Source organism: Corvus moneduloides, chromosome 1, assembly GCF_009650955.1.
Source record: "Corvus moneduloides isolate bCorMon1 chromosome 1, bCorMon1.pri, whole genome shotgun sequence".
Classification (NCBI taxonomy): Eukaryota; Metazoa; Chordata; class Aves; order Passeriformes; family Corvidae; genus Corvus; species Corvus moneduloides.
The window spans coordinates 114341044-114361952 of record NC_045476.1 but is presented as its reverse complement, the minus strand read 5'-3'; the positions used below and the strand labels follow the sequence as shown (position 1 = coordinate 114361952).

At 42.1% G+C, this 20909-nt stretch overlaps 1 protein-coding gene across 10 annotated transcripts in view; it reads right to left on the bottom strand.

The window, feature by feature from the left end:
* GREB1L (GREB1 like retinoic acid receptor coactivator) overlaps window positions 1-20909 on the bottom strand; it is a 133190-nt gene that overhangs the window by 8380 nt on the left and 103901 nt on the right. For 6 of the 10 annotated variants that reach the window (XM_032123302.1, XM_032123332.1, XM_032123347.1 and 3 more), the window contains 13 exons: window positions 20165-20357; window positions 18668-18801; window positions 16238-16577; window positions 13131-13246; window positions 12529-12773; window positions 10942-11504; window positions 10382-10484; window positions 7317-7472; window positions 6968-7107; window positions 2826-2987; window positions 2316-2523; window positions 1463-1628; window positions 573-800 (listed from right to left, as the gene is read on the bottom strand). In XM_032123302.1, the coding sequence (XP_031979193.1) occupies window positions 573-800; window positions 1463-1628; window positions 2316-2523; window positions 2826-2987; window positions 6968-7107; window positions 7317-7472; window positions 10382-10484; window positions 10942-11504; window positions 12529-12773; window positions 13131-13246; window positions 16238-16577; window positions 18668-18801; window positions 20165-20357 (2754 nt within the window). The remainder of the gene's footprint in view (window positions 1-572; window positions 801-1462; window positions 1629-2315; window positions 2524-2825; window positions 2988-6967; window positions 7108-7316; window positions 7473-10381; window positions 10485-10941; window positions 11505-12528; window positions 12774-13130; window positions 13247-16237; window positions 16578-18667; window positions 18802-20164; window positions 20358-20909) is intronic. The other 4 variants (XM_032123310.1, XM_032123340.1, XM_032123355.1 and 1 more) reach the window with 1 other exon arrangement.

The following is a 20909-nucleotide window of genomic DNA, read 5'->3' as shown; positions in this document are numbered from 1 at the left end:
TCTTCAATCTGTGATGAGAACTAGCAATAAAAACCCACAATAAATGTGGGTGCTTTATTGCAAATGCTTTAGGATGAAGTTAGGTGAGGAGGGGGGGAAAAAAGGAAGGAAATTGTGGAAAGTAATTTTTTCCTCTGTTCTTGCAAACTCAAGTGGCAACAGGGACAGTAACTGTCTCTGAAGGAAATACAAGGAATCCCTTCTCCTAGGCATTCTGGAAGCTCCACAGTCTTCCTGTGACTGATGCCATTTTGCCTCCTTTCTTCTACTTTTGGTCTCCCAATTATTTTTTTTGCCCAAAGTTTCTTCTTTCCTCATTTTTTCAGTCCTCTAAAGCCCTCCCTTGCCCTTTGTCTGTCTACCCCAGGTTTTCTTGGCTTATGGCAGGTTTATTTTGATGCCTTACTCATTCAGATGAAACGTATATCACACTGTGTTTTATTTTTGTGATTGTGCACTCATTACCTTAGGCAGGATCTTTCTGTTTTTCTCAACAGCATTCAGAAACATTGTGACAAAGTTCTTATCAAGTCAAGATGCTATTTTTCCACAGATATATATGTACTGCCTACCTGTTCAGATCATATTGCACATTCTGGGTCAGGTCTATGTTGAGCAGTATAAAGTCACGCACGTGGCACCTGGAGAACGGAGCCTTTGGTTTCCTGGTATTCAGCTTGCTGTTCCATTTCTGAACACCCAGTATTGCGTAATGAACAATTTTGGGGGTGGCTTCAATGTGTTGGAGGACGCTTTTCAAAGACACATTCTTGCTGAAACCCCCAGGCTCCAGGGACTGGCTGCAAAACATGATCATACACAACATACAAATACATTTTATTATTTTTATATAACATACACTACATATATATACATACGTGTGTATAAAAAGAACCAAGAAATTCCATTGACAACTGAGAATATTTACTCCAGATGCTGTAAAAATACATACATAAGTGCAGACTTTTTAAGCAGCAGGGAATGTAGCCATCAAGAAAATGCAGCCATTAAGAAAAGGAGCCTTTCAGCAGAATAAGTTCTTACACAGCAATTTAGGAAGGGAAAAGAAGTCACCTTACAGATCATTTTTGGAATGCTATTTTCTCTGTACTGGATATTGTAAGCACTGAGAAGGTCAAGAGCTTGATGCCTTCTAAGTTCCCCAAAGAAACATAAATTGAATCAAAACAAAGTAACATTGAAAAATCACTCAAACAGTCACTAGGAGCAGGAGTGGCTTTAGGCGAAGAACAAACACAAGCAGAGGTCTGTTGGCAGTACTGACACACATATAAAGGGACGGTCAGGTGGAAGTGTTCAGCAGCAGGTGGCTGAATGTTGGTGGTCAACAAGACAAACATACAGCCTTCCTACTGCCAGATGTTACAGATGAGCCTGGGTCACAGATGTGCTGCTGTCAGGGCTGGATCAGTGCAAGGACCCAGCGTGGGTGGGTACCAACCTGGACTGCTCGTGGAGGCTGTGCATGTTCCACAGGACGCAGGAGTCGTCCATGACCACGATGAAGGGCCACACACACTGGCGCTTCACTCCCAGCTCCTCCAAGCGGTTCCGTTCCAGTTCCAGGTTGTGGTAGGAAAGTTCCTTAATAAGAAACCTGGCAGCACCTGAGGAAATACCATAAAGAAGATGTGCAGACATCTTTATTAGACTTTATCACTCTTCCCAGAGAAAGGTTACATGAACATCTGCAGTCATTACCCTTTATGAACTTAGTGCTCATAACACCTTAGTTTAAAAAGAAATCTGTATGTCCCTTTTTCAGTGTGATTAAATCTAAAAGGCAGATTCCAAGAAGACTGGATGCTTTAAGACACTGCAGAACACAATTTTGTGGGCATTAATGAAGTAATTGGAACCAAGAGGGGGCTGAGATTCTAAAACTGAAGCTACTTAAAACTTCTTGCAGAATAAACTCGGCGTCCATGAAAACAAAGTCCAAAGCTCAAGCCCCCAGTGTCCATCTGCAGTTAATATTTACCTTCTGCTAACTAAAATGTTGCAATTTGAATATGTGTAAAACATCTAGAATGAACATTCACACAGCAGGGCAGAGTAAAATGAGTGAATATGGCCTATAAAACATCAGATTTTAAACTGAGAAGGCAGTGATCCATGCAAACATATATTCCATGCCCCTGACAGCAGTCTTCCACATTTATGCACAGACATTGCTGCTATTTTCACAGCAGGAATGTGAGGAGCTACTGCAATGTTTCCTGCAACAGCACGATTCACATTGTCCAACACAGATTTTTATACCTTCACAGCAATGCACTGATGGTGTCTCTTACCAACTCCAGCATTGTTGAACATGCCTGGCAGGACAAGCATGATATGGTTGGGCCAGTATTTTCGGTAGAGTGGCATTTCATACTCCTTGACTACCAGGAGGTGCAGGTGGCTGATGCCTTCCATGGCATGGTAGAGGTTCAAGAGTCCATGTTCATGGCGTCCACTTGATGGGGTGAAGATAGGACTCTTGACTGCATTCAAATTCTGCTGGAACACAAAACATTTTAGCAACATTAGGTAAGAAGCAGGTTATTCCCAATAGGGACTTTTATTTGCTTATTTTTTATACCACATTTTAAGATCACTGATTATTGCAACACATATGAACTGGACACTAGGAACAGAAAAAAGGATGTTTGCCTTCAAAAAACCCATACTGGGGACAGTCAGGCGAGAATTACACAAAGGATTTTAAAACAAAAAGAAAACAGAAAAAACCTCCCCCAATAATTTGGAAATGTATGTCAAGCTGACTGCATGCAGCAGATGGGTAAGAGCAGCACACGCACCTTGTCAGAAACAAGTGGGAGTCGCATGCTTTCAAGATGTTTTCCCTGCTTGCTGAAGACAAAATGGTTCTCTTTGGACTTGGGGATTATGAAATGCAGCTGAACCTCTTCTCCCAGCATCGAGGATGAAAATGTGAATGCATGCAGAGTGGAGTCAGACACCTGAATACAAACAAACAGCAAAAAGAGATTTCCAAGCAGGTAATACATAAGGAGTATGTAAGGAGGAGCTCTTACAGTCACAGTACTGGAAGCCATCGGAGAAGAACAACAAAACATTCTCTTTCAGTAACCATTTTCCTCACAGTAAGGTAAATTATTTAGGCCTTGCTATTAAAAGAATCAGATTTCTGTACCAGTAATGGTCTTTGGCCAAACTGGACTCTTCTGAAGTCCATTTCAGCTAGGAATTTTTTATCAATATTTACAAAGAGAAGTCAAATATATACACACACACAAAAGGAAAAAAACTGTCCAAATAGATTTCCTCAGAAGATTCAAAGAGCAGTGCAGCCCATGGGGTGCCTCCACAGCAGCATGCACTGCCATTCAGACAACTCAGCAGGAGCACTACTGTATTCGTATGGTATTTTTCCTGTGGCAGTACTCTCCTAAACAGTTGTGTGACCAAAGCAGACCACACCATTAACAAGGCTATGAAGAATTTGGGTGAACTTAAGTTTGCACAGGACTTCACTGAACCATGTAACTGTATACAAATGCCTACACAGCTGATAGATTTCATCCTACAAAAGCATCTTGTTGGGGCCCTCCCCCTGCCATGTGGTCCTGGGAGAAGGGCCCTGGGGGGGAGACACAGGGTTTCCGTAGCCCCTGGTCAGGCTCATTCCCCATTGGTTGTTTTGTGTTCCCCTGCATGGGCAAGGACCCTCGAGTCCCATGATTGAGCAGTTCCTCGGCAGAGCCCCAGCCATGCAGCTGGAGAAATAAACATCTCTGAAACATCTACCAAGAATCAGTCCATATCTATTTCTTTTCTACGGGCCTCGTTGTCTGATACACGTGTTGCAGAATCCCCACTGTGACAAATGGTGGGTGATGTGGGCAGAATGATCCCCGATCCCTAAGGACAGTGACTGATTTGTGATTAAACTCTGTATTTCTCTTCTTGTTTTTGTTTTGCTATTCCATATCTAAATTATGGAGGAACCGTGGGAAGACTCTTGGCTCTCTGAGCCGCATATGGACATTTATCTTAAACTTGAAAAGATTCTTGAACAACGATTTGTAAATTTTAGCTTAATTCAAGCTCAAAAGGAACTGAAACATTTCCTTTCATGGTTGTTTAAGAACTTTTTCTACGTTTCTTGGGATTTAATTCTTACCAAAGACTTTTGGAAGACCGTTTGGACACAGTTAATTTCTGAGCCAAAATATATACCTATGGAAGAATATTTTCGTGAATATTATTTAATTACCGAGACTGTTGAGCAATGTCAGCTGTGTCTTGGCGAAGGGAAGCCTGGCTCAGGGACCGTGCGGCCCAGGCCCCGTGGACCGAGCACTCTGGGAGCAGCAGCGAGGCAGCTCCCACATGCGGGTGGAATGACGCGAGCTGCAGTGTCGGCAGCAGAGCGAGGCACGGCGAGAGCGGTGCGACCCGGCGGTGCCCGCCCGGCCCCGCGCAGCGCGTGGTGGAGCGAGCCCCGTGAGAGGAGCGGCGTGCAGGCAGCAGCTGGCGGCGGGGCGGAGCTGCACCCAGCCGAAACACGCACTGGAGCAGGGCGTGGGGGGGTCATCGCTCGGGGGCCTGGCCGAGACGTGGGCACAGCCCCAGACAGCGGCAGCACAGCTGAGGGCAGAGGCGGCGGCGCGCGGGGAGCTGAGCAGGGGAGAGCGCCTGGCCCGGCCCGCGCGGCCCCGAATGTGACCCCGGGAAGAGCGCGCAGGCACGAGCAGCCCCGACGGCCCCAGCAGCACTGGCAGTTCCAACACGGGAGCGAGCGAAAGCGAAAGAGAAAGCAAAAATGCAGCAAGACAGAAAACAGCAGCCACTCAGAAAAAGATCATCGTAGCTAAGGTTTTAGGAATAGTAAAATGGTATAATGTTAAACAAAATTATGGTTTTGTAACAAGATGTGACAACCAAGAAGACATATTCCTTCATAGAACTGCTATTAAAAAGAATAACCCTAAAAATTACCTGCAAAGTGTAGGAGATGGGGAAGTTGTACAATTTGATATAGTGCAAGGAAAGAAGGGTTTACAAGCAGCAAATGTTACTGGGCCTGGGGGTATTCCAGTCAAAGGCAGCCGTTATGCACAAAATTATAAACAATATCCATCCCAGCAGCTTCCCTACCCACAACCTACTTTCCCCTTTTACCTTATACCCAATATGAACCCTTTCCTAAGTTTACCCCATCCCCAGTTTATTCCCAATCCATTTTTCACCCCATGGCTTCCCTATACAATTCCCTTTCCCTACAACTCCTCTCCGATGCCAAGGGGGGGATGAAAAGGGGGAGGGAAGAAATTAACTATTTTTGTTTAGCGTTCCAACAGGTACAAATGGAAGAAACCCTCTCCTGCCTCAGTTTCCCCACAAAGCATGCTCGGAGAGTCCTGTCTCCCTTCTGTCAGCCTTAAGATGTTCCAGAGAATCTGTTTGGACATTTAAAGACTCAGGAGGGTGGCTTGTTTTGTTTTGAAACTGTCCTTGTTATCTCATGTTTATCCAGTTGTTTTCAATGTTAACTTTTAAATCTCTTTTTGTTAAAATTAAATGGGTGAAGTGTTGGGACTCCTCCCCCCTGCCATGTGGTCCTGGGAGAGGGGCCCTGGGGCGGGGGACACAAGGTTTCCCTAGCCCCTGGTCAGCCTCATTCCCCATTGGTTGCTTTGTGTTTCCCTGTGCGGGCAAAGGACCCTCGGGTCCCGTGATTGAGCAGGTCCCCAGCAGAGCCCCAGCCACGCGGCTGGAGAAATAAACATCTCTGAAACATCTACCAAGAATCAGTCCATATCTATTTCTTTTCCACGGCCCTCGTTGTCTGATACGCGTGTTGCAGTATTCCCCACTGTAACAGCATCTGTCTTACTACAAAGTCAAATCACTTACAAATGAGCTTCCTATAATTTTTGCTAAAAATTGAAATAATTAGCCTACGATGGAAAATGCAAGGGACTTTATTTAGGTTCTGCTAAAGCATTTAAGACTCTCTCTCCCTTCATAATGTTTGCTATCCAATGACTCTCCTCTGAAAGTGTAATTTCCCTGAGCTTAATTATCTTAATTCTATATACACAGCTCACACTGGCACATACAAGTAGATGTTATATTTATTACTACTAGTTATATTTGACCACAAGCACAAATATGAGTGGAGGGAACAACAGATGTCCTTGGGGAGGATTTGCTTCTGTCAATGGACTTAACGAAGCATGAGGTTTAGATCAGACCTGCTGGTGATGCTTTGAGGGAACTGGCATTGTGCACTGCCAGGTCGGGGTGTCTACACTGCCATATCTTAATAGCAAGCTGTTAGAAAACATTAGCGAGCAAGGAAGGAATGATTTGAGATAAGAAACTTCCAGGTAAACTGCTGGTAGCGGTTAAGAAATAATGTGTGAGCTATTAACCAGGAATAATCTTACTTGCCAGTCTCCTGTGAGCATAACTGTTTGCTTTAGAAACTAAAAGTTTTTTAACTAAACAGATTAAAATGTTCATTTCTGTCCAGTGACTCATAAGCTACTGCTGAGAAGGATGCACAGTTACGAACAAAGGGGGGAAGAAGTAGGCCTTGCCATCTCCCATCACAGGTGTGGATGGCTGGAATTTAGGTAAGACAAGCATTTCTCTTAATTTTTAAAGTCTTTTCCCATGAGACACTGCAAACCCTCTGGGCAGGCTGAATAATGCTTTGGCTTCAGACAACTAATCACAATATTCACTCTTTGCCAGAGGCAGCTGCAGAAGAAAACTGCTCATTCAGAATGTGGCAGACACAGTTGATGCTCCTGGGACTGTAGCTCAATATCTCCCCTGAGAATGGAAGAATTAAACAATTCCATCTCGGGGAAGGTGAAAGCATGAATCCTGAGATGAGGGCAGTATGCCTGGAGGGACCACAATAAAATACCAAGGATACTGTTTACCCTTGGACCTTGACACCAACCTGTGCAGCAGGATTAATGTCCATGTACTGATGGCACTGCTCACAGTGATGGAAGGTATTGTAAGCTGCATATTTAGTCAGCATCATGGACACGGTCTCCCTTTTCTTAGGTTCCTCTGATTTTGTTTCTTTGCTTGTTTCTGTGCACAAAGAAAAGAAGTAACAGAAATTTTAGGAGTGTTAAAAAACAGAGATTGTGATCCTGGTAAAAACTGTACAGAACACACAAATTGTTTTGTTCCATATAATTTTGGAGACTAAAGGTTCTTGCGAACTCATGTTCAAACAAACCAATAAAAACTGATTCTTTGTAGGAAAGTATTCCTAAAAATTTCTACATATTACTTACCTTGTTTCACTCTTGAGAGTTGTTCTGTGTATACAGGACTTATATTTCTGTACTTAGGATCATGTACACTCAGGTCAAAAGATATTTTGCTGAAGATCTCAATGTCTGGCCAGTGGTCGTTGCTAGACTGAGTAATTTCACTGTGTTCAGTATGATCTGCAACAACACACTTCAGGTAAGCAGAATCAGATACACACCAAATTATGTTTACGTGATGGTTGCTGCTTTCCAGTTGCACTTGAACTCACACAGGCACACACACACAAAGCAACATCTTTGAGTGTCAAAAATGTTACCAGTGAAATTACAATCCACACGGAGCCATTTCAAAGACTTGGCAACTCCTTAGAAACTGCGCGCAGGTGAAGGGACCTCCTAGGTATCTTTCTGCTCTGTTCCTCATCATGCTGCTGAGGTATAACTCACTCTGGTTTAAGCATAAATGCTCGGATGAATGGTCCTACTTGTGCAGAAGGCACAGGTGTAGTTTTGAGCCTCTCTGTGATGGAATGAAGAGCATTGGGTAAATGAGAAGCAAAAGTATCCAAAGGCAGAAGGATGAAAGCATGGAAAAAGAGGCTGTATGTATTTATGAACTAGTAGCTGGTGGTACATGATAAAGTCAGTAAAAGACACACTCCTATTACAGAATGGGATGTGGCCAGCAAGGATCAAATGAAACTCTATTGCTTTGATCCAACAGAGATAAGTCTCAAGTAGAAAATCAAGTTTAAGCAATGGGAATGGTAGAAAACACTAGCCAAAGAAAACAACTTCGAAATGCAGCTTGAACATGAGTCAATTCAGATCAAAATGAGATGGAAGAACACAAGAAAGTAGGTGTGTAACTGACGTTACTGATTTTAGAAAAGTGAATTCAGGTGAAATGAAGGTTGGGTCTACGGACAAGCACATGCTCACCCTACCCTGATGCAAGAAGAGAGACAGTAATCTACAGAGCTCTGAGTCCATTACTTTGAGCATGGTAATATTCAAAATTTGGAGAGGGTGAAGGAAATAATTAATTAAATGAAAAATGGGATAAAATGCAATATAAGTTGACTAAAGAAATCCTGTGTTACTTTATATGGCTATGAAACACCTATTTCTCTGAACAAAGGACATGCGCTGAATCTTACCCTTCTGGACTCTAGTATGGTTCTATAGGACAAATTATTAATACAGCTGAAGAAAATGGAGAGAGGGAATGGTCTGTAAATCGAAAGAGTTGACTAAACAGAAGATGGCAGCATGTAACATGGTAAGCATTAAGGCAGGTGAGATTACCAATGAAGTTAAAAGGTTGGTAGAGGGACACACTGTTTAATATCCTCACTTATGTCACCAGCTTAAACCAAAAATTGGCTTAAGTTTGCTTAGAGTCACTGTCAACTGCTAAGAGTCACTGTCAACATGGAGAAGGAATCTAAGATAGCTGGAAAGAATTCAACGCCCTCGAACACTGTAGCAACAAAAACTTGGTGATATTTAACAGAAAAAAATGTGAGTCATATGTACAATCAAGGACTAATAACAGCATTTCTGCAGCAGGTTGGGAGCACCTTGGTTGGAAATGACTGAGTTTCTGAGGAACCTTGGAGTACAAGCTAAGCATCAAAGCCAGTGAAAAGGGAGAATGGAAAAGGCAGTTACAGGTTCATCAGTCATGGGGCTTTCAGTGGGGGTGGGGGAATACATGAGCTGTTGTAGGCTGGGTTGGTTAAACATTCAGTTCTGCTCACCCATGCACCAGAAGGATAAACTGAAAATAGATGTGCAGGGCAAAGTACCAAACTGACAAGGAGAATGAAGAGCCTGTAATTTGTGAGGATCCTGTAAGAAGACACAGTCTACCTAGATGAATGCTGAAGAGGAGGTAAGATAGCCGCCTGATCAGTCCAAAGAAGAGAAAAAGTATTTTAATTTAAATTAGTATGTTTTTTGGTCCCAAAGAGAATGTGTATAAAATGGACAGAAACATATTTGGGTTGGAGAATAAAGTATTATTTTAAATAATGAGAACACTAGTGCTCTGGAGAAGCATTCCAACAGAAGTAGTGGGAGCAAAAAAGCCACAACCAAAAACCCCATCCAAACCCAAACTGCTCTTGTGCTGAAGTTCCATGCATTCCTGGCAGGGGTGTGACACATTGCTGTGATCTCAACAGGCCAGTCGGCATGATGCAGAACATCTCTTACATTGTGATATTTCATCCTAAGTTTCTGAGGTACTTTAGTTCAAATAATGAGGGAATAACTGCCCCCAAAGCTCCAAATCAAATGAAAATATTTCTCTTTTTCCTTTCTTTTTTTTTTTTTAATTTCATAGCACTGTATGAACAGAAATATAAATCAGTCTTTTCAAAGGTTTGACAAAAACTACATTCTCAGTATGTCAGTCTAATGGTCATGAGAGCTATGCACCACAGAAATTTCCCTACAAAACCACAGAGTTATGTAAAGAACACCATGAAGACGACTAATTTTTAAAAGGTTTTGCTCTTCTCAAGGCAAAGTCCTGCCACAGCAGTTAATGGATCTTGTGAGATCTGACAAAGCAGCACAAATCAAAAGAGGATCCCGTTCCCCTTTATCCTCAGCATAAAACCTGCAAACTGCAGACAGGAGACAGCCTAACTGAAAGTTGTTATATAACTTATAAATAAACGTAAATAATAGTTACGTTTCAGCCAGGAACAAAATGTTCTTAAATGTTCCGTCTGCTTAAAAGCAGCCAGCACTTAAAAACCCACAAGAAGAGAATACATGGGCAGATGTTTGCCATTTACAGCTTTGTGCACACTTTCATTTGAGTGCTATACAAAAGCATCAATCCAAAATACATTTAGTAGTTCTCAGATAAGCCCATTATAAAGTTTACTTTTTTATTAATCTATATTGAAATATATGCAGACACCTAGAGTAAGTCTAGCTACACACCAATGGAGAGGACACGTAGTAGGTGTAATTCATAGTTTTTTAGTGAGCCTAAAAACTTCCTTGCTGAATAATATATAACATAGGTTCTTTATGATACATTTTAAGAATGCTGACTAAATACTTACTGGTATTAATCTCTTCTTCATCATACACATCTACTTCCAGCAACCGGATCAGCATGCGGAAGAGAATCCTTAGGAACTGCAAGTAGGAACCAGTCTTTCCGACCTGAGCCAGAGATGGAAAGAAGTCTAAATGCCAACCCAAACTATTACTATGGAAGGATGAACTTGAGATAAATGCCTCTGGGCTTACCCCAAAGCTCTGTGTTCAGCTCTGCCTGAAAACACTGCAAGATGTAATATTGCCCACTATGCTGAAAACACTTTGACTAAATTGGTCTCTGAGCACAACCTGGCCACAGCCTGTGTCACTTTTGTATGCAGGGAGATCAGCAGTGGTAACTGCTTCTCTCCTGATGTGCTCATGGCAATGTTATGCCCAGTGCCATCCACATGTGTTTCATTTAGGCTAAAACATGACATAAAGCATCACCCATCCTCTCCTTACCACCTTCAGCGTGGACTTGGTCTTAAAATTTGACTTCAGATTTTTAACCTGAAAACACATCACTGCAAACTTGGCCCTCTCAGGTTGCTGCAAGAGGAAGGAGCTGTGCTCTTACTTGTGGTGGTCCTGTCAAAAGCAGCCTCCTGGGGTGAAACGTCCTGGTGCCAGATGCCTCAGCCTGATTGCTGAAGTCTGCGTGGTGCTGTCGGGCTGTTGTCCACTGCCTGTAGTACAGAGACTGCTCTTCACTGCTCATGTCCTTGTGAAGCAGAGGCCTCAGAGAGCTCAGCCAAGACACATCAGCATGAGGCAGGAGGGAAGAGGAGGAAGGCAAGTTCCCATTTTTCTGTGAGCTCAGGAGGCAGTATGCAGCTTTGGACAGGATGACGATGCGTGGCAGTGCCACACGGAGGGCCTTGCTGTCCTTGGCTGACTGGGCAGGCCACTGAAAGGTCTGAGAGACTGAAGACAGTGAGGAGAGTTTGGGAGTGGTGCTGCTCGCCATCTGGTTACCCAGCGAGTCACACTCCTGTTTCAGGGTCTCTCTGGCTGTAAAACTGGAGTAAGTTCCCTCATCTACTGAGCTGTGTGCCACAGTCTGGAAGTTAAGGGATGGTGCCTGCTTCTGAGACTTGTCTGCGGCACTTGAGGAGCTCACACCATTGTCAGCCAGGGAACCTGGGAAAACAAAAAGCAGGCAATGAAAAGTTACTGACTGACGCAAGAAAACCATGAATTCATTTGATCTATGCTACAATCCTAACACACAAATATTTCTGTTCAGTGAGTGCTGCTGTGGCTTAGGTCAGTGTTTCACCACGTAAAAAGAAATCATTTACATCTGTCTGTCCCTTTGACTGGAGAGGCAAACACCCTGCTGCAACAGGGTGCAAGCTCCAAGTGTTCAACCCTAATCTCTGTGTTCTAGCCATCATTTCCCATTTAGGATTTGGAATTTGATGGCACGTTTTCTGAAAGTCAAATTTAACAAACCACTGTATACACAGATCAATTGCATCTTCCTTTCTATGAACAACAGAGCATTTATTTCACTGCAACTTGGACATGAACTGCTCTGTGTCCTCTCTTCCATACCAGTCAGGTTTAGTTAGTGTATGGGAAGACCTGGTGCATACCAAAGACCCAGTTCAGCTGTCTTAATGCCTCAAACTCATAGGGAAACAAAGGGAAGGACCCAGAAGTGTCTGCAGAATGCAAAGGGAAGGCTTGGTGGGAGGTGAGGCTTCACTGATGCCTGAAGAGGTAGGGCAAGACCCAATCATTCTGTTGGTCTTGGCAAGGAGGCAAATATCCATCCTCATCCATAGGTATTCCCGGAGTTACAGAGCATTTTTCTATTTTATATTTTATACTAGCCTTTTCTGCTTTGATTTTTAAGATCTTTTCAGGATCCCTGAATAAAGCTAGCAACAAATGTGGAATGTAAGTTTAAAAATTAAAATCACAAGGGACGCTTAGCTATGGCATACCATCCCTCCCACTGAAACACCATCTCCTTTTAGCACTAGACAGGAAAATTGCTCACTGTGTGAAGAATCTGAAACTAACATTTCATTGTCTAGCCTGCAGCTGGATACAGCTAAGCAGCCCACATTTGAGAAAACATCTCACTGTTTGCATCCAAACTCCAATGACACAGGAATAAAGACTTGTTTTTCAGACCAACAGCAGAATAACCGACCTGAGGTTCCAGTGACAGCGCTGCTGTTGCTCTGGGGCCGATCCAAGTCTATAAGCAGCTCGTCAGAGTCATTCTCACTACCATTTGCCTTCTCCTGCTCCTTCTCACTGAGGTCAAGAGCTACAATAGGCCCTCGAATTGCCTCCTTGGAGACGTAGCAGCATGCCAGGCCTACTTCTTGCTCTAAAGCAGTACGAGTTAAGTAGCTGGAGTCAATTAGTCGAAGGTCACAGTATTTCAATGACCTGGAAAAGCCAACACAAAAAGAAGAGAAGTTTTTGTTTTCTCTGACTTTGAAGAATACTCCCTATCTTTATTGCTTACTAAATATTCACGAACAATTTTGTTAGCCCGTACATATAGAATTATTTTAAAATACTCAACACAAAGTTATGCTCCTTGGTGCTTCACACAGACATTTGCTGACCCATCCAGTACAGTAGCATGACTTTTCACAAATTGCACTTCCCAAAACTTTAAATGGTCCCTAACTAAAATCTTCAAAAATACACTCCTTTTGTGAAAAGACAGCCAGATGGTATCAAACCCCACCTATGTAAACATGTTAGAGAGCAGTCATATTGAAAGAGTAAGAACAGCACCTGGGGAAGGTCTCTCCCAGAGGGTCTTTGCCAGTTAGAATAACAATGCAAGGTAGACCTTCCAGATCCTGATAGGTGCGAGGAATCCAGTCATCCTGCTCATTGCCCCTCCAAGCCTGTGAACAGAGAATATTCCAGTCACACCTCAATGACATCTTCTATATCTTCACCTGTTTTCTTTTTTCATCAGTTCCTGCTTTTGCTTTATATATAGGGCTCGCTTACTCAATGGCCAACAGGAAGGAGACCTTGGGTACAGGCATGCATTTGTGTTCTGGTAGCCAAGCAGTAAATGCAAAGACAAAGCATATGTTATTCAGTGTTGGAAACATTCACCTGGTGTGGCATTAGTATGGTCTGTCAGAGAAAAAAGCAGTCGATGAGTTCAGTTTGGCACAGATGAAAAGATATTAATGTAAAGCTAAAGTAAGACTTTCAAGTGGAGTACGAAAATGGACCAATGAACCTTGTTTAATTATTTTATACAACGAAAGATTACGTGAAAGAAACACATTTCACCTTTCCCTGGAGGTAATCCCACCTGAAAGAACTCCTTACCTACAGTCTATCAAGGCCCAAGACCACAAACTGCACCATTTTCCCTTAGCACTGGAAAGGCTGGTAGCATCAGTCCCATGTTCTAACACGCTTCAGTTCCCCTGGTTCAGCAGAGCTTACTGAAAAAACCTTTTTCTCCAATTACCTAGCAGTATCTAATGGCTTGGTAAAGCAGCCTTAGCAGCAGAGAGAATTTCTGGCTCAACAAGGTTAGTCCAGCTGTGTGTTCCCCTGCCTCTCCAACGACAGAAGTTTCTGTGACAGTGCGTGACTAGAAGGTGAAATATGGGAAGACAATTTTTCCTTTGATTTCCCTTGATTTTCTTTTCGCTAGCATAAGGACCTAAAAAGAATGAGAGCCTGAGGCTTTGAGCTGTAAACTTGCATCCAGAAGATGTATTTCTTGACCGTCTTACTCAGGAACAGCAGAGAGGTGCAGCCCTCAGGGCTCCTCACTTCTGAATGTCTCCCAAACAGTTTGATTCTTGGTAATTTAAAGGCTATGCCACGACAGCATCCCTGGTCAGTAAAATAGTTATTTAAATTGTCTTCCAACTCTTGTTTCATTCTGTACCTCTGGCTCCCTGATGGAGAAGAATGACCTGTCTGGCTGGTCTGGCTGACCAGCAGACTTGTCTGAGAGAGGGGAACAGTCCAGCCACCAGCACTGCAGAGACAGCTGCCCACCCTCCCTGCCCTGCTGTGGCACCACACACCCTGCTAATGCCATCTGAGAGAGAGGCTAGGTTAAGTCAAACTATTCAGCTGGGTTCACTAACGCCTATAAAGTTTCCCTCCCTGCCTCTGAAAACGGTCATGGATGAGTTCTCATCCTTCCTGCAACCAAGAGTATTTATTGGTGGGATCACGTTTTGAGCCTCAGCCTCACCAGAAAGCACTCAGTAGCCTCATATTGCTCTCTCCCCACACACACATCAAAAAAAGGGTTGGGGTGCTCTTAGTGCAAGCAGCCAACAATCAGCTCTCCACTGGCTCTAGTCCAGCTTCAGTACTCCACCTAATGTCAGACCAAATGCCAAGCAGCACGGAGACTAAATCAAAATTGTCTGCAATAAGCTAGGCTCAGGGGTAGCATGGCTGATGAATTTTATAATGGGAATCAGTTCCCCAAATACATGCTCATACCATGTCAGAAATCTTGTGTTATCCCAGGCACCAGACTAACAGGCATGGTAGCACAGCACAAGCCCCATGGGTGGCCTTTATCATTCTGAAATACTACTGGGACACCCCACCTAAAAAGACACTACAGGCTTATATTTGGGCAACTGAATTCATCTCCTCACTCCCTTCACATGCATGGTTCAGATTTGAGGGCTTTTCTTCTAGTAACCTGCAAGAAAAGAAACAAATCCAGAATCCTACAGCTTTGTTTAGTCCAAACCAGCACCTTATGTTTTGGAGAGAGGAATAGGAAGAATTATTTAGAAGGTTTTTCACTCTCTACCTGATAAAATTTCTCTATTCCAGACCTGCAACAGCTCCACAGTCAATCCTGATCTGCCCTAAAGGTCTCACACGCTGCTTCAGCACTGTGTAAGGGCTGCAACCCATTATGCAAAGCACTGTTAAGAAGTCCTCACAGGACTCAACCTAGAATGATTTAGGCTTGGAATTAATGCCTATCCAAAAAAAGCCACCAGCACAGAGCTGCTATCTCACATGTTGTTTTCTCATTCATGACTACTTTCTTCTCTCTCCTTCTGCAGATAAAGTTTGAGAAGTAAGAGTCGTAGCTTCTTTAAAGGACATTTTATCTGCTTTTGGCCATAGACAGGCTCTTTCAGAAAGGCTCACAAAATTCATTCCTCTTCTCTGTGGTTTTGAATACACTGAATAACTCATAATAGAAGCAGAGAATTAATCTCTCTGTGAGACTTAGAGCAAGGATCAGGACAGATCAGTAATAACCAGTATTACTTTCAGGCTGCTGCCTAAGGCAGGCAACCCATCACCCCTTTGTTTAATGTAGTGAGGTCAATTCAGCAACTGGGTTTGGCTACTTGAACCATGCTCTTGTAAATCCATGCAAAGGTTTAGGCTGGGGCATATATGCTAGGCATATATGCATGCAGCCTCTTCAGGCTTTCAGCATGCAGGGGGTTGAGGAAAGAAATCTGTGACAAACAGCATACTTTACCAGTTATCAGAAGGGCAGAAGATGGATGGACAGAGCAGACAACAGATACACTAGACAGACAGACAAGTTGGTGGAAATAATTAGTTTGCCTACAGAGATCTGAGCTCTGCTTTTAGAGATGAACCCTCTCTGATGCATGCTTTTATTCAACTTTAGGAAGTGAGATAACAGCTGGTGTTTGACTTCATGGACCAGTAACAATTCAGGTTTGTTCCAAGTCTATCATTTATACTCAACGTACAGAAATGCATTCACAGCGACAGATACAGAACACATGCCCTTTCCCTAGAGCATAATTAACCTCAAAACAAGTGGGAATAAACACAAAACAACGACAGCAGCCAATGGCTACAGTGAGCACACCAACAAACATTCAGTTTCTGCTAACCTTCAGCCGTGTCACGAAGTGTTTCGCAACAGTGAGCTCTGAGGCAGGATTCCCAAGGAGGATCTCAAAACGATACTGCAGCCCCAACTTGTCCCTTACTTCCTGTAACCTCTCTTTGGCCAGCATGGCCAGCTGCACTGATGGCACCCGAATGACGAGCATGTGGCCACAGCCATTCTTATCCTTTCCTGGAGAAGTGATAAGGTCATCCATTATGCTGAGAGTTTCAGGTGTGCTGTGATCCCTCAGAGAGGCCATGGTGGTGAGGGCCATCAGAGCTTGGGAATACTGCTGAATGAGAAGGTAGCAGCGGATCACCATGCTGTGCAACCGGGGGTACCTTGGGGGAGACACAGTTCTGCATTAGCACATGCAAAATCACAGTAATGTCCAAAAATCAGCCAAAACACAGCACTGCATGGTAAAGAAGTGCTTATTTTCCCCAGTAGTGCTCAAAGAATGAAGCCTTCCATTTTCATAGACAAAAGTTTTGAACAAAAATCCTCTGCACTTGGCCCAAGTCAAGTAACAGGAAAGATAAACTTCTGTTACCCTCATCTGGTCCAAAATTTCAGCTAAAGATCTTTGATGATGGAGATAAGGAACACCTCAGATCCGATTTATTCCAAGAGCACATGCTAATAATTGCTTTGCTTTACACAAGCTCTTTCTTTTACAAACTTGAGGACCATTGAGGCTTCAAGTGGTTTCTGGGAGAAGTACTTCATAATTTCACACCTCTCAACTTCTCAGCCAAAAGCTGGACTTACCAATAGGAATTGCTGGCTCTGAGCCAAATCTGAACTTCCATTTTGCCTTTTAATTTACATAGCCAACATCTTTTCTTTCATTACAGCTATATGCAGTGACAACAAATATGAAGTAAAATGCTAAGAAAAAAAAAATTAAAACCAACTCAAGCAAAAAACCCCACTCAATTTCTAGACTTTTCCTGTGAGTTCACTTGCCACCATAGTACAGAAAAACACTACACTATTACACCTTCAGTGCTGGTCCTGTGCCATGTAAGTCCAAATAATTAAAATAACTAGAAGTTCCACATCTCTCTTGTCTCTTTCTTGAGTAATCTAATAGACAATATGACATCCATTTAAAGACAGTTTTGGGGTTGTGTTTAACCAGTAGATACAGTAGTTTGTTCTGGATACCATAAGCCACTCATTAAATCAGTAAGTTTTTAAAACACTTTTTTACTCTTCCTGCCATAAAAGTGCCAGCTGCACTTCCACTACTAAAACAAATGGAGCCTTTCTTATAATACACAAATGTCTGCAATGTTTTGAGATTTTAAGTTTGAATGGCTCACCCACCCAGAGAGAATAGCCCAGTTTCTTGAAAACAGAGGCTAAATTGATAAACTGTGACACAAAAACATATCCTGGCTCCAAGGCAGAGATTCACCTGGCTCTAAGGTAGAGAGGTTCACCTGCCATCAATTTCTAGTCTTATCCTAATCTCATATGATTATTTACACATACATAAATCCTCCTTCATCCTTTTTCCCACCCACATTTTAACAGAAAGTGAGTGATAATGACCACTATCTCTTCCATTGGATTTGACCAGAAAGAACAGGAGAAGCCTAGGAAAATAATTATTTTTAATTATTAATTATGACCTAATTATTACTGTGTATTTGTAGATAATAACAAATATTAAGTATTAATTATGTACTTAATTATCAGTGTTGCTAATTTAACACATTTGATATTGAATTTCACTTAATAAATACAGATACATTTACAACTATTACAACTGACCTAATTAAAACAGAAAACACAGTACTGAACACAGAACAATCCTGTTCCAGTAAATACGAAAACATGAGAACTATTATTTGAAGTGCTATAAGGGATCTGTCCTGCTGATACACAGAGGAGATTAACTCCCCATTGCTGAAAATGACAGTATTCCCTTCATTCCTGTAATGGGCACATTTAATTGTATCTTGGATATGTGCCATGACAGTGGCTTCTTCAGGCAGCTGCAGGGTACTAACAGGCTCTGAGCTGCAGGAACCAAAACCATGGCCAACTACCGAAATAACAAAAATGACCTTTTTGAAACAATGTCTCTCACCACCACCAAGAGAGACACCAGAACTGGTGAGGTACCTAACCTCTGGTACCTTCTGAGTTTAGTGAGGGCTGAGCCAAAAGAAGAGAGCAGCACAGCTGAGCCCAGATTGCTGCTGGATGGGCCTGATCTCTTCTAAAAACAAATGAAGGATATCCACTGCCTTCTTCAACTGCACTAAATTTGTTACAAAAATAAAACTGCACATACTTCATGTATTTCAAGATCAACATCAAAGGTCATCATGTCTTCATCGCCCGTAATGGGGCTCATAAAGATGTATCCTTAAGACCCCAACTGGGCAGAATCCGAAGCTTCCATGTTATTATTTACCTTTCTAAAAGTGTGTTGACCATTTTTTCAAAGGTTTCATCACATCTCAAAAGGGGACTTGTGACACCCCACTGGAGGGATTTGCTGTATTCATTCAAACCAAAGTATAACTTGTCTTCACTTGCTGTGTCACCCTGTTTCACACACAAACAGCAAAAATGTAAGGAAAACTGGAACGAATTTCTATTTTTTGTGTCATTTTAAAAAATAAGTGGAAAGCACTTTCCAAACAAAAGAATCCTTTCTTTTTATCCATTCTCCCAAAGTGACGCTATTTATTTATTTTAATGAATACAATAAAATATATATTGTTTTTTACTTAACTTATTATTTGCCTACAGCTAGGAAAGATAGGTGTAGGTCCTTGAAAATTTTTCAGTATACCTCTACCTGTGACTGCAGGGGGCTTCTAGAATCCTGCTAATTATTTTCTGACTCCCTGTCTCTGGCTTTATATCTACTGACATCTGTCATCTCATTTCTATTTCAGGTTCTATTCTGAAAAGAGAAGGACTATTAATTTCCAAAGTTGTTCTTGATCGTCAGAGTCTACATACTTTTCTAACGGAAACCAGAAGTTAAGAATTTTTTGGTTAGAATATAAATCTGCATACAGCTATCAGAAAGGCAGAATATTTGTGTTTCAAATTTCGTAAGCCTTTGATGGGAGCACAGTGTGTTCTCCAGTTCATTTACATCAGCAGTAATCTCTAGGAATGTAATTAATCATCTACAGTCTCCCCTTTTTTTGTGGGTTATTCTTTTAATCAGAAGACTGAAAGTTGTTAATTTTTTTACTTTTGGGAAATAAAAAATTGTCTAGACCATTATACAGAAGGTCACCACGTGGTTTATATTAACAATCAACCAAAAAGCAAACTCCCTCATTTTACATTAACTGTTTTCTACAGCTCCCACATTAAGACACTTTGCAGAAACTAAATCAAATCTGATATAAATATACCAAACAAGTAATAGGAGAAAATGCTATTTTTAAGCAGGTTTATCCAAAATGTTTTCAGAATCAGCTGGCTGAAACGATGAAAAAAGTTAATAGTGGAGGATATCCAAAAGGATTTTTCCTCTGCACCCACTACACCAAAACTTGTTCACCTAGCACGACTTTAATTATGACTGGGAAAGTAATGAACAGACTTGACAGGCTATGTGACATATAACTTACAGTCAAAATTCAGACTGCTTGAAAAGGGAAAGCCAGCTCTGGAGCTTTATGGCATGTCTACATAGCTTTGTCTGACCAGAGCACAGAAAGTAGTTTCTCATTGTACATGACTGGACAAAGAAAAATGTGTAATTCCTGGTCCTAAATACCAATGCTACCTCTACCATCAGTATCCCAGGGCTGTCCATCTGGAATCTGAGAGAATAAACTCCAGCAGAGGAAGAGCTCCCTCCTAACACAGACACTTTATAGATTCTGTTAGGTGTGAATTCCACATTAAAATTCACAGTTAAAATTAACAGTTAAACACTTACCACAGTGTCAGATTGTATCCAATGTACCTCATTGCTAGAGCTGATCCTGGACTGCTGCGTTTGCAGGGCATAAGGAAAAGAGCTGACCTGAAGAACAAGGAGGTTGAATGCTTCAAGCACCTCCCTGCAATTAATAACTCTATCAGCCAGACCATGATTAGGCTCACCATGTGACAGGGAACTTGAAATGGCACTGCAGAAATAAGAATGCAAAGAATTGCCTTACTGACATCCTGAAATTCAATGGATTATTCTCTTCCTGCACAAAAATCTCTAAATGACCATGACACAGAGAATCATAGCTCAAAAAAATCTCTTTGGAAACGTAAAAGACTTCAAAAAACATTTGACTGTTCTCTGTGGGTAAACTCAGGAGAACAAAGCAAAACAACAAACACCTAAATAAAGGATTAAAATCTGTTGACAGTAAGAAGGTGGATCAGTGTGACAATTAAAAAAAGAATCAGATGGAGGAAACCAAAAATAAGCCAAAGCTGATGAAATCCCTCTCATTAGGAAGCACTGTTCCATGAACTGTGGGCATAGGACACAGTAGCAATTTTACAAAATCCAATGGCTTTTCCCAACTGAAACAACAAATCTGTAAAAGGCTGGGGAAAAGACCTGAAAGTCTGCTGATGTTCTGATTTCCAGCTCCTGGCATTGCCTTCACTTCCATATATTCAGCAATTCCAAATTCAAAGTATAGCAAAGACAATAACAAAAATGTGATGGGGAAGACCAG